General features: G+C 57.5%; 1 protein-coding gene across 2 annotated transcripts in view; it reads left to right on the top strand.

Annotated features, from left to right (window-relative positions):
* Positions 1–1,944: 1,944 nt before the first annotated feature.
* The window catches only part of NOTCH1 (notch receptor 1), a 42,657-nt gene continuing 32,217 nt past the window's right edge, over positions 1,945–12,384 (top strand). For both annotated transcript variants that reach the window (XM_048325476.1, XM_048325475.1), the window contains exons 1-2: positions 1,945–2,158; positions 3,841–3,922. In XM_048325476.1, the coding sequence (XP_048181433.1) occupies positions 2,101–2,158; positions 3,841–3,922 (140 nt within the window). In that variant the 5' untranslated portion in view covers positions 1,945–2,100. The remainder of the gene's footprint in view (positions 2,159–3,840; positions 3,923–12,384) is intronic.

Genomic DNA, 12,384 nt, shown 5'->3' with positions numbered 1-12,384 from the left:
GGGGAAGGCAGGAGGAGCAGGGAAGGAGGGAGCCACGGGAGCGAGGTACCGCTGCAGGGCTCACGCCTTTGATCTGGTGAGCAGACTCTGCCCTTCAGTTTGTTTAATTGTTTCACACTTGCTCTGGAAATAGTTTACAACAGGAAGCAGTGGGATAATAGCAGGGCTGGCATGGGGTGGGATGAGCCCAGGGGCTGGTGGAGAGGTACCCTGTGATGAGAGACACAGATGACCACAGTGTCACCTCCTTCCCATTAACCCATTGCTGACTCTCCTTCCTCTTCCTCTTTCCCAAGCTTGCAGCCAACGGCCGGCAGCCATCCCTCCATGTGCCTGTGTTTGGGAGCTGTAAAAGAGCCATCCAGTAGCCTCCAACAGCTCAGAGGGGCTCAGGGTGAGACACAGGAGTCCAATGGGATTTAGGTACCCATATCCCTGGGACAGTTGGTACCCCAAATTCTCCACGCTCAGAGTCTTTGCTCCCCGCTTTTGCAGGCACTGCGGCCTCGCTGAGCAGGGCTGGCCCCCAAAACCCCATGAGGAAGCATCATTTTTAAGCACCCTCACATGGGCTGTTCCCATCAGTGGTGTTCTGTGGGTACACCCCTGAGCACCCCCCTGCAGCCACAGCTTGCAGGAGACATCCACAAACACCGGATTAAGGGCTTCAACCTGTCCTGGGCTCAGGGCCTGGATGGATTTCGGGCGGGCATTGCCACACTCTGGGACAGCTTGGTTTTCCAGGCTTGACTGTGGCACAGTGACAGCTGGAGCAGGAGTGGGGCTATGGTGACATGGGATGAGGGCACAGGGACCCCCTGGCACGGCTGCTCTAACGGGACACCTGTACACACGTGGGGGTTGTGGGGCTGCCTCTGAGTTTGGCTTCCTCGCTTCTCCCAGTGTGTTTGTTTATTTGTGGATGTGGTGCACGGGGCTGGCCAGGCTCTGCCTGTGAGTTCATGAGTTCACAGCACAAAACAAACAACGTCCGACCCAGCTCTGCGCACGCTGCCGGCACCAACGGGGGAGCTGGGTGGGAAACGGCTCAGTGTACCTGTGCACACCTGAGTCCTGCTGGCGGTCAGAAAGGGGATCCCACACTGAGCTTCCCTGGGCCCACTGTGACCCCCAGGGGATGGTCAGTCCCTGTCCTGGTACCCCGGTACAACCACCCCATTCCCATGTGTCCCGTGGTTTGTGTGCCCCGGGTCCTTGCACGGACACAGCATGGGTCAGGCTGGGCCTGGGGCCTCCTGTGGTCACTCAGTGGGCACTGTGGCCCCAGGGGCCGTGCAGGGACTGGGGGGGCTGTACTGGGGAAGCTATGCAGGAGCTGCACTGGGACCATGGGGGAGCTACACTGGGATCATGCAGGCTGTGCATGGCGGGGCTGCACTAAAGTTGGGGTGGGGGCTCAACCGAGGGTGTCTAGAGCTGCACTGGGGAAATTTGGGGCTGCTTGTCGGGGGCTGCATGGAGGTGTCCAGACCTGTGCTGGGGCTCTGCAGCGGCTGTATGTGAGAGCTGTGCTGGAGCTGCACTGGGGATGGGGGCCTGCACTGCGGGATTTGGGGGGCTGCAGGGGGGAGGCTGCACCGAGGGTGTGCGATGGCTGCACGGAGAGAAGGAGCTGCACCCGCTGCATCCGTGTCTGCATGTGGGGAGCTGCACCGGGGGTGTCCGGTGGCTGCACGGAGGGAAGCGGCTGCCCCGGGGCTACCCGTGGGTGCTGTGCGGACCCCGCAACCCCACTCGCGTCCCACTCAGGGACCCTCTGTGGCGGGAAGGGGGTTCCCAGCGGCGGCCCCCCGGGCTGGGCAGGGAGGAGCGTCTCGCCCGTCCCTTCCCATCCCCTCCCGTCCCGTGGCGCCCGGCCCGCCCCGCACCGTCCCGTCCCGCCCCCCGCCGCCCGGCCCGGCCCGCCGGGGCTGAGCAGCCGCGGGAGGCGCCGCGTTCGGAGTCGCTGCGCTCGGGCGCGCTGTGTTTGGGGCTCCCGGCAGGGCGGCGCGGACCCGTACAGGCACCGGCACCGGCTCGGCTCGGCTCGGCCGAGGCCCCGCGGATCTATGCGGCTGTGAGCGGCGGGAGCAGAGCGGGATGGAGCGGCTCCTGGCGCCCGGCCTCCTGGTGCTCCTGCTGCCCGCCCTGACGCGAGGTGAGGGCCGCCGCCGCGGGCCCCGCACCGGCCGCCCCGCAGGAAGTTTGCCGGGAGCGGGGCCGGGCGCGGCGGGCACCGGAGCCCAGCGCCGTCGGGGGGTCCGGGCCGGGAGGTTCCCGTGGGAACCGGGACTCGGCTCCTGCGGCGGGACCGGAGCGCGGCGCCCTCGGGGAGGGGGGGGGGGGTCCGGGCGCGGAGTCCTCGTGGGAACCGGGGCTCGGTGCCGCGGGATGCGCGGGGATTGAGCTCGGCTCTTGAGGGAGGACCGGAGCTCGTCGCCGCCGGGAGAACCGGGGCCGGAACCGTGTAGGGAGAGCGGGACTGAGCCCCGCGGGGGTGGCCGGAGCTCGGTGGAGCCGGGGCCGGAACGGCGCGGGGGAGCGCGGCTGAGCCCCGCGGGGGTGGCCGGGGCTCGGTGCCCCGAAGGAGGCGCTCGGGGCCGCCGGGAACCGGAGCTCGGTGCCGGGGGCTGCCGCGGGGAGCGGCGCTCGCTGCCGTCGGGGGGAGCGGAGCTCGGTGCCGGGGGAGCCGGGGCTCGGCCCGGCCGGGGGCGCGCAGGGCGGCCGCGCTCCTGCTGCTGTTCTGCGACAGCTTTTGACCGTTTTGCAAATTTTTTCTCGGTTTCCTGTTTCTTGAAAGTCGGGGCCCCGCGGGGGCCCCCCTCCGGGGCGGGTCCGGGTGCTTCGGAGCAAAGCGCTGCGCGACCGTCGGGGGCAGCGGGTCGGGGCACCAGAAAAGAGCCCCAAAAGTGGCCGGGAGTGCAGGACGCAGTGGGGGGCACCCCATCCCGGGGGGTCGGGACCCTGCAATGCCCCCCTGCCCCGAGGCCGAGCTAGCAGCCTCCTCCGGAGAGCCCTGAGAGGATTTTGGGGAGCGAAGGCATGGGGGCTGCTCCCACAACAGAGCTGGGAGCCCTCGGAGGCGAAGTTTGCAGAAAGTTGTGCCCAGCCGGAGCGGTCCCCAGCACCCCGCTCCATCTGCCGTGGAACAGGGAGCCCCGGCGGGGTGTCCCCGGGGTGCGTGGGCTCGGCACCCATCCAGGGCAGGATCTGGGTTGTGGCGGTGGCGGAGCGAAGCTGCAGTCGCTCGATGTGAAACTGCCCCGGCTGCACACGCGTGTCGCAGAACCAGTTACCGTGAAGAGCGAGCGGGCAGAGAAGGGGAAGAGCGAGCCGAGGTGGAAATCGGAAGCGATTCTGGTACTTTCAGCGAGTTGCTGTGGTAACTCTGCAGAATTTGGCTCTGAGGGCTAGACAATGAAACCTTTACTCATAGCAAGTTATGACGGGCGACTCATTTCGTGACCGAGCTCGTGGTAACTAATGGGCTCCGGGGTGGATGTTTTTTCCCAAATGGCGTTTGTCAATCAAGGGCCTGATCTGGGGTTTCTCTCTGTCAGTCCTCCTGCTGGAGGAGCAGGCACAGCCTACCCTCAAACCCACCCTGGGTTTATTTTTAGGTGAGCCTCTCAGCGCAGGGGCCACGCAGTCCCTGCCCCCTCCGTCACCCTGCGGGTGAGGGCTGCCGGGTGCTGCACCCCTACCTCACCAGGCCGTGCAGTCACAGGGGGTCTGGGGGTCTCAACAAGACTGTCCCCAGCGTGGGAGACACCAGGGGATGCAGCCCCCCACTGCCAGCAGGGCCCTGAGCTGTGGCTAATGCTGTCCCTCTGTTTGCAGGTTTACGGTGCTCGCAGCTTGCCGAATCCTGCCTCAACGGGGGCAAGTGTGAAACTTCTCCCAACGGGACGGAGGTGTGCCAGTAAGTATGGAGCAGCCAGAGGATTTTCATCTCCCCCGACCAAAGTTATTGACATGCATGTTGACTTTGCTTTGAAGGCTCTGGATTTAATAGGGCAAGATGCATTTTCTTTCCTTGAGTGGCAAGAATAACCTGCTTGTGTAGGAGTCACCGCGAGTTTGGCAGGATCGGGCTTTGTTCCTGGCTGGGTGGAAAAACATGGGCAAAGGGCCATGTTTTGCTGGTGTTAGCCTATGCAGACTGCCCTGCTGATGGAGCAGGAGGTAGGGCCAGCCCGCGGCGCTCCTTGGACCGTCGGGCAGGGAGGGAGGTTGTCTGTCTGTCTGTCTTCCAGCTACTCCCTCCTGGCCCCGAAGCGTTGCCTTTCAGTCCTTTGCACACTGGGGTGACCAGTACACCTCCAATAAACGCTCAGGAGAGATTCCATGGCATGGCTCTGGCTGCTGGAGCTGCCCCAGTGGTGTCCGTGGGCCGACGAGGCATCTCCAGGAGAGCAGGGCACCTCCTCCTGCAGCCCTGCCAGTGCTGGTGCCAAGCTGTGGTCTAGCCTGGCGTTCCTGGTGGGACCTGGCACCCAGGCTGGGGCTTTCTCCAAGCTGATTGTGGGGAAACGGATGTGTAAAGCATTGGGACTCTTTGAAGGACCAACCGACCCACCGCAGCGATGGCCGATTCACTCCAGGCTCCCAGGGAACAATAACCAAGAGAAATGAATAAGACTCCAGCTCCCCTTTTAAAAGTATTCCGTAAAAGAAATGTGAATGGGCAAGGCTCTGTTTTCCGGCCAGATTTCCCCTCTGCCTGTTGAACACGGCCTGAGCTGCGAGCAGGCGGGGAGACGTTCCCACCCACCCCAAATTTCCAAATAGGAAGTCCTCGGCGGAGGAACCTGAAGGCATTTCCAATCCCAACCTGTTGAATGGCAGTTTCCCTTGACAATGTGAGTTGCTTTTTTGCAAATCCGCCTGGGTGCCGTTACTCTGCCCAGTAGCCGGGCACCTCCCGCCCCCTTCTCCAAGCTGAGCCCCCCAACCCTTTGGTGCAAATAAATCAGCAAATCAATCAGGCACATGAGCAATTTAATGGACAAAGGCTGGGTCCCTTTGTGAGGCACTAATGAATGCACGCCACTTTTTTTTGCACAGAAGCCCTTACCAACGCTTGACGCTCTAAATCTTGTTTTCTTTCATTCAAAGAGCGACAGCTGGGATTCGGTCGAAATTCGGCAGCTATTGTTAAGGGAGGCAGATTAATGCTGTGTGACTAATCATGTATGGCTTCCCAGAATGCCCAACCCTCCACCCCCTCCCCAACCTTACACCCCTCCTTTTCCTTGTGGTCATTCTTTCCTTTTTTTCTTAAGTCTCTGCAACTCCTGATTTACATTTCATGTGCAGATGGTGATGGAATCTAATTAGATCTGATGTGTGCGAGCTCTATTTGGAGAAGCCTCCAAAGTAGGCTTGGGGTGGGTTGGTTTTTTTTTTTTGAGAGAAAAAGTTAACTTTAAAGAACTTCTTGGTTGCTGGCTGTGAATAACCACTTCTCTCTTGGCTGCAGATGCTTCGTGAGTGTGAGTTACTTTTGCAGGAGCACAAGGTGTGTGCTCTGGGTGTGTTAAAGCTCTTGTCCCATGCGGGGCGATGGGGGCAGATATTGGAGGTACAGCCAGACTGAAGGAGGTGCAACTTCCCAAGTTACCTGATAGCAACTCGCAAGATCCTGGTTTCTCACTTTGTTTGAATATCTCTTGACAAGGAGTTTTGCTTCCAAGCTTCTTAAACAAAGCAGAGCCAAGAGCACAAGATAGCAGACGCAGAAAAGCTTGGCACTGCCCTTTGGCGCCTGCGTGAAATGCACCATTTTGGCTGCTGGCCACATCTCTGCTCGGCCTGGCACTTAACAAAGTTTGGCCATAAAGCCCCTTTGTGCTGCCCCCACAAATCCAATTAGAAAGTGGAGTGAAATAAATAGCGTACGAGGGGGACGCTGCTCCAGAGGACGAGTGTCCCGGCGCTTGTGGCGGGAGAGAGCTCGTTGGGTTACGTGGAGCCGACTCTGATAACTCCAACCCCAGGTTATCAGCCCTGTTACGGAAAGGGAACCGCCAGTGCGAGACCAGGAGCTTTCTCTGCCTTTTATTATTTTACAGAGATAGTTTGTAAAGCTCCAGGTGCCTTATCTTGCTTGTCCCTTTGCCAGGCAGTGCAGAGCACGCAGGGCTTTAATTGAATGGAGGGGACCGAGCATTGGATTGGAAGGCTTGAGACAGAAGCGCCCTAATTAAGCTCCTCTGGAGCTGCTTTCCATCTTGGCAGGGTTGTCCGGGTCTTCCAGCGCAGGAGGAGCAGCAGCAGAGTTTCGTGGGTCTTGCACAGACCCCAGCTGAAGGCACTGGGTGTTTTTGTCCCAGAGCTGGAGCTTTAAGAGGTCCAGTGTGGAGCTGGTGGCTGCTGCGGGGCTTGGCGTGAGGCTCCGCGGTGCTGGGGAGCTGTGGCATTCCAGAAAAGACACTCTCCTTGGACTAAGGCATTTTCCCAGACTAAATGAGAAGGTTTTTCCAAGAGGTCGTTTTGACTTCTAGTGATAGCCCCTAATTAGACTGTTGGATAACTCTAGTTTTGACTGGCATCCCTGCAAATGAGCCGGGCTGATTTTAGCTCCCTGTGCCATGTGACATTTATTCCCAGGACCTCCCTTGCTCCGCTAGTTAAAAGCAGATGGCAATGAAAGAGGGCTGAGCTTCCAGCCCTTCTCCACCAGCCTCTCACCATTAAAGCCAGAGGAGCTGTGCCTGGGTTCTCCTCTCGCTCAGAGGAGCAGAAGAGACGGCGGAGGGAAAGAATAAGTTAAATTAATCACCGGGCTTGTGCTGAAAAGGGGGAAAAGTCGGTTTGCTAAAGTACTTCCTCTGTTTATGAATCAGCGCAGCGTTGTCGTTCAGCCAGGGCAATGGCTCCTGAGCTGGTGCCTGTTGCCACCACCAGCTTCCACGGGCAGCTGGCCAGAAACATGGGAAGAAGCATTCTGAGGGGGACCATAGCGGGAAGAGGTGATTATTTTAGCTCAAAACTCTTTTCAGGAGACAACCAGGAAGGCAGAGGAGTGATGTGAGCCCCGCAAGTTTCTGTGCCCTTCAAGTTATTCAACTGCTCAGTCATTGTTATCTCATTGTAAAGGGCGGAAGTTTCCTTCTGGTTTGGTTTTTCTCATGTGCTTTAACCCAACGTTATTTCCATGAAATAATAACAAAGAAAAAATGCAGTCTCGGTGCTGGAGAGGAAGAGGGTGGAGTGTTGAACAATCAACCAGAGGAAGCTCTTAAAGAAGTAGACGAGCAGTGATTCAGCCATGTTGAGAACTCTTGTTGGCTCTTTCGAGTCTGATCTCATTCTCGGAAAGAACAAGGTGGAAATGGGTAAGAGGGGAGATTAAAAATACCAAAGTGTCACCTGTTGCGGATTCCAGTGGAAGAGAAACTGAAGCCCAGCTGCTGAGGTCATTGGGACAGCAGTGAGGGTTTTAGATCTTGTTTGAAAGGATCTATTTGTATCTTTGCTCTCTGTCTCGATGGTTGCTCTCTGTCTCAGGTGGTCCCACTCACTCCTGCTCTCTGGCCTTGGGACTGTTTCACTTGGGCTGAGGTTTTTTGCTTGGTTTCTCTCATGGCTTGGGTACCTGTGGTGGCCAGAGGGTTGTCCTGTGTGACCAGCATGGGATATGTTTGAGAGGAGATTTCTCAGTAGGTGCCTCAGCAGCACCCACAGCACAGAGGTGAGCAGGAGAGATGGGGTGATGCAGAGGGGATCAGAACTCACAGTGGTCTTCATCACCTGAGATTATGGGGCTGTTCCCCACCAGGTGCTCGAAGCTGTGTGCTCACAGAATGGTTTGGGTTGGAAAGGACCTTTAAAAGTCATGCAGGGGCATCTTCAGTTTTCATGGTCTCGTGGTGTGAAGCAGTGCACAGGGCTCTGCTCCCTGGGACTGGAGGTCACTCGCTTCGTGGTATGGGGTATGTTTAATTCCACCAAAATCTCAGCACCTGACTCGCTGTCTTCCTTCCTGCTGGCAGCCACAACACGTCCATTTGTTCCAGCTGATGCCTCACACCTGGCCTCGCCTCCCAGGCTGTAATGGTTTATTGTATGTAGCATGAGGGTGACACGTATAAGTCACTGCAAGACCAGGCTATTCACCAATTAAGGGCTCGGACAACATAATCAGGAGGCAGTTAGCAAGTTTTAAAATAACATTGTTTGGAGATTAACCTGCTTTTTCCAGGCCTGGAGGTGTGGTGACCCTCGTTTTGCTCGTGTTGGTTGGTGTCCCAAGTGGTAGCGGCGTGTGTACATGAGTGGAATGTGAAATTTATAGAGCATCAGTGTGTTTAACGAGGGAGTAGCCTCGAGGTGCACTTAGGGAGAGCTGGTGAGCTCTGGATCTGGATGGAGACTTCTCTGTGGTTAACGTGCTGCCAGGTGAAGGTTTTGCACCATGTGTTGGGGCTGCAGAGTGGAAGAGCCTCTGGGGTAGAACTTAAACCCCCTTGGGAAAGCAAACCTGCAGTGGGGGTATTGGTTGAGTCCTGTCTTCTTCCCAGTAGCCAAAAAAAGTGCTCAGGGTTCCCTGCTCCACTCAGGGCTGTGTGCAGCCATCCTTGAGGACTTGCCAGGCTCCTGCTGCTGCCTGTGGTGGGGCAGCACCGAGGGGCACTTGGGCTGCCCACTCACCACTCCCCAAGCTGGGCTATTCCTGCAGCTCTTTGCTTTGTGTTCAGGGTTAGAAGGACCAGCACTCTGGAGAAGGGATGGTTTGGGGTGCTTCCAATTTCTTCCCAAATGGTGTTTTCATCTCATGACGTGCCCATGGCACGGGGAGCTCAGCCCTGAAGGATGGTGCTGCATCCACCCATCGCAGCAGCTGTGCCCAAATCCCATCAGTCCCTGATGCTGCCTTGCTGCATGGTGCCCTCATGAGCCCGGATTTGCTGCAGCCAGAGTTCTGAAATGAGCACAGAAATGCTGCTCTGGTGTCAAGGCGGAATGTTGCAGTTTTGATCCTTGGGTATCTGAATGTGGAGGCACCCAGGAGCAGAGAGGTGTGAGGGTCAGGCTCTGCTGGCTGGACTTCATAGCACAGCTCCCGTGTGTGCTGTTGGGAAGGCTTTGCAGCAGCTGCTGGTCCCACTGACACCAGACCATGGCAGCTCCCCAGGACAGTTAGAGATGCCCACCTGGGAACTCCCCAGTGTTTAACACCAGGGTCTTGCTGGTAGAGCAGCTCAGTGCTGCTTGCAGCTGAGCCTCTGGCCGGGTGTGGTGGTGCCTGTTCTCACCTGGACACCCACATCTGGACTCTGCCTTCCTCTAGTGCATGCCTGGTGGGTCACATGCTCTCCTGTCACCTCCTCGTGCTGGCAGGTGCCCCATGGGCAGGGTCTGTGGTTCAGGACAGTGTTGGGGTTTCCACATATCTCAGGCAATTTGCTGTTGGTTAATTGAGTGATCATGGAACTGTGGAATAGTTTAGGTTGGAAGGGACCTTAAAGATCTGGTGCCATGGGCAGGGACACCTTCCACTAGCCCAGGTTGCTCCAAACCCTGTCCAACCTGGCCTTGAACACTTCCAGGGATGGGGCAGCCACAGCTGCTCTGGGCAACCCGATGATGCTGGAGGTTCCCATTGGTAAATGCAGTGCTTGGTGTGAGAGATGCAGGAATAAAACCTCTGTGAGGCGTTGGGGATGGGGAGAGGTGTTTGGCTGGGCCATATGGGGAGCTCTGCCCCCAAAAAGAATATTTTCACGTGGAAGGAACATACAATAATCACTGAGTGCAGCTAACGGGGCAGCACTCGTGCCCACCACCTCACTGCAGCGGGGTTCATGCCATGCTTAAAGCCAGCCATACCCAGAATCAGTTCTGTTGGGAATCACAGAACGCTCTGAGCTGGAAAGGACCCACAAGGATCCTTGAGTCCAACTCCTGGCCCCGCACAGAACAAGCCCAAAATCCCAGCATGTGCCATGGGAGCAGGATGCTGGTGAGAAGCGAGCTCGGGGTGTGCCTCCTTCGCACAGCAGTAATTAATGTCTGCTTTAAGCTCTCACCCGTCACGTCCTCCCCTTCCCCCCATGGCAGCCTGGAGTTAATATTGGAAAAGCCAGTTAAACAGTTAATGTTTAGGCCATGGTTATTAGGCCCTTGCACATTTCCAGCAAAGGGAGCCGAGGTGCATTTTAATGGGAAACTTTCATGCTCAGTCAAGTTGCAAAAATTTATTTGCACCCAAGTCATTTTCTCTTAACAAGTTTTCACCCTAATTCCCTTCCCCAAAACCTGAATTTAATGGTATTTATATGGGAAGTGGATTTATTAAGTTTTAATGATGCTATAACATTGCCCTTATTTAATAGAAGGGGCACCCTGCAGGCAAGGGGCCTGGTGGTGGTGGGCTGGGAGGGCTGGGTGCCAGAGGGGCACCCAGGCCTGGGGGAACCTGTTGCTTTGGGCTTGATTTGAGGTCAGTGGCTGAGAGTGGCAGTGCCAGGTTTTGCTTCTACGCCTCTGGGCTGAGCACCGATCTGCTGTCAGGACTGAGCTTTGCATCCTGCTGCCGATTCCTCCTCATCCTCCGTGGCTCCTGGTGTGATGTGACACTACCTGTGCCTGTCACACTTGTCCCCCAGAGGAGCATGGCAAGGAGCCTTTGGCACTGTGGTATTGGCTTTGTCAGCTGCTCTGTCCCATGTCAGTGGTGTGAGGGGACCCCAAGGGCCACACAGTCCCTGCTGCATCGCTGCCTGGGGATTGAGCATTTGTGAGTGTCCACGGGTTTGTTTTAAGGAATTTTCTGCTGTCAATGAGCAGCTGCGAAGGTGAGCGTATCCCCAGCCACTCCTGCCCCTCTGGAGCATCCCTGCTTGGGGGGAACAGGATGAGACCCTCCCAAAGGCACTCATGGGTGGCTAACCCATGGGATGGCTCCTCTGGAGCAGGTGGAGGAATGTGGCTGTCCGCTGGGATGTGCAGCACCGGCGGCTCCCGCGGCGGCCGCAGCCTTGGGGCGGGCTGGGAGAGTGACCCCGCGGGGGAGCAGCCCGGGAGGAGGGGGAGCCTGTCCCCGGCCCCCAGCCCCCTATTAAAATGTTAGACCACAGACCTCCAAGTCAAAAGGCAGGGGCGACAGACGGCCCTTTCACAGGGCCTGCTGCTCCCCACAAAAGGGGGTTTCCAGGGGAGGGGGGCAGGAATGCGGGCTGCGGTCCGGAGGCAGAGCCGCCACCATTGTCCCGCTCCCTCGGCGAGGGCGTCATGTTGACACAGGGATTTCTGCCGGCAAAAAGGTGTCGGAGGCAGAGGCTTCCCTCCCTCTCCTCGCCGTTTCCTTGGTTAAACTCGGCAGCAAGAGAAATCCCGGGATACAGATCCCGGAGAGCTGAGTACCCGTCTGCTCTCGGGTGTTTTACGTCCCTCAGCACATGGTTTCCAAGTGGGCAAGAGTTTTGTTGGTCTTGTAAAGGGAGACCAGCAGCTTCATGGCTGTGGGGCCGAGGGGAGCTGGAGCCATCCCTGTCTGGCCATTGCCACCTTTGGCCATTCCCCATCCCACCGAAACCTCCCCAGCAGGAATTGCTCTGGCTTTCGGTTGGCTTTGTGCCACAGGGGCACCCGTGTGCTCTGCAAAACCCCCCCTCTCCTCCTTGTTTATAAATATCAGGGCTAAATTTAGCTTGTTTAAACTTTTGGTGGCTGTTCAGATCCTAATCGTAGGTTTTATGTTCAGGATTAGACGAGTGGGATGGTGGGGTCACGAGTGGGAGTTTTCCATATTTGGCTCTGGGGCAGCGCAGTGTTTAGCCAAAACTTGGTTTGAGGGGGAAAGGGGAAAAAAGAAAGAGTCCATCATCACTTAGTGAGATGGTGACACTGGGGCTGTGTGTGTGCCAGAGCTCTGAGAGCACAGCAGAGTGAATTCAACCTGCATGGGCAGCAAGTGCTGGGTCCAGAGCGGGGCAAAACCGGCATTTACCCAAAAGAGGTGGGGAGGGAAGAGTGACCTCAGGCACCAGCAGTGCCGGGCTGGCGGGCAGCCTGTGGAGATAGAAACTCCTTATGTCCCCCCAGTTCTGACTTTTTCTTCTGCTGGCTTAAAGAATAAAACATTATGAAAGGAGAAAAGTCTAGAAAAGAGGAATCAGAGCAGGGAGGAGTTGCAGGGAGTGTTCTGAGATGCCACAGGGGTCGGGTGCCATTCCAGTGTCTGCTGGGCACTGTGGGTGCCTTTTGGGGGACCTGCCCAAGGAAAGTCAGGCGGGTGGGTGATGGGACCATGTGCCAGCCTCAGCCCAGGCTGTGTTCCCTGGGGATCCTCTGCTGGAAGCACATCCTTCATGGTCACCCCATAAATGGGCTCCTGCAAGAGAAGGAGCAGGGGCCGGGATGAGCGGAGTGAGCCGG

The sequence above is a fragment of the Corvus hawaiiensis genome, chromosome 21 (assembly GCF_020740725.1).
Source record: "Corvus hawaiiensis isolate bCorHaw1 chromosome 21, bCorHaw1.pri.cur, whole genome shotgun sequence".
NCBI lineage: Eukaryota > Metazoa > Chordata > Aves > Passeriformes > Corvidae > Corvus > Corvus hawaiiensis.
The sequence above is the reverse complement of the archived record's forward strand: the minus strand, read 5'-3'. Positions and strand labels throughout refer to the sequence as shown.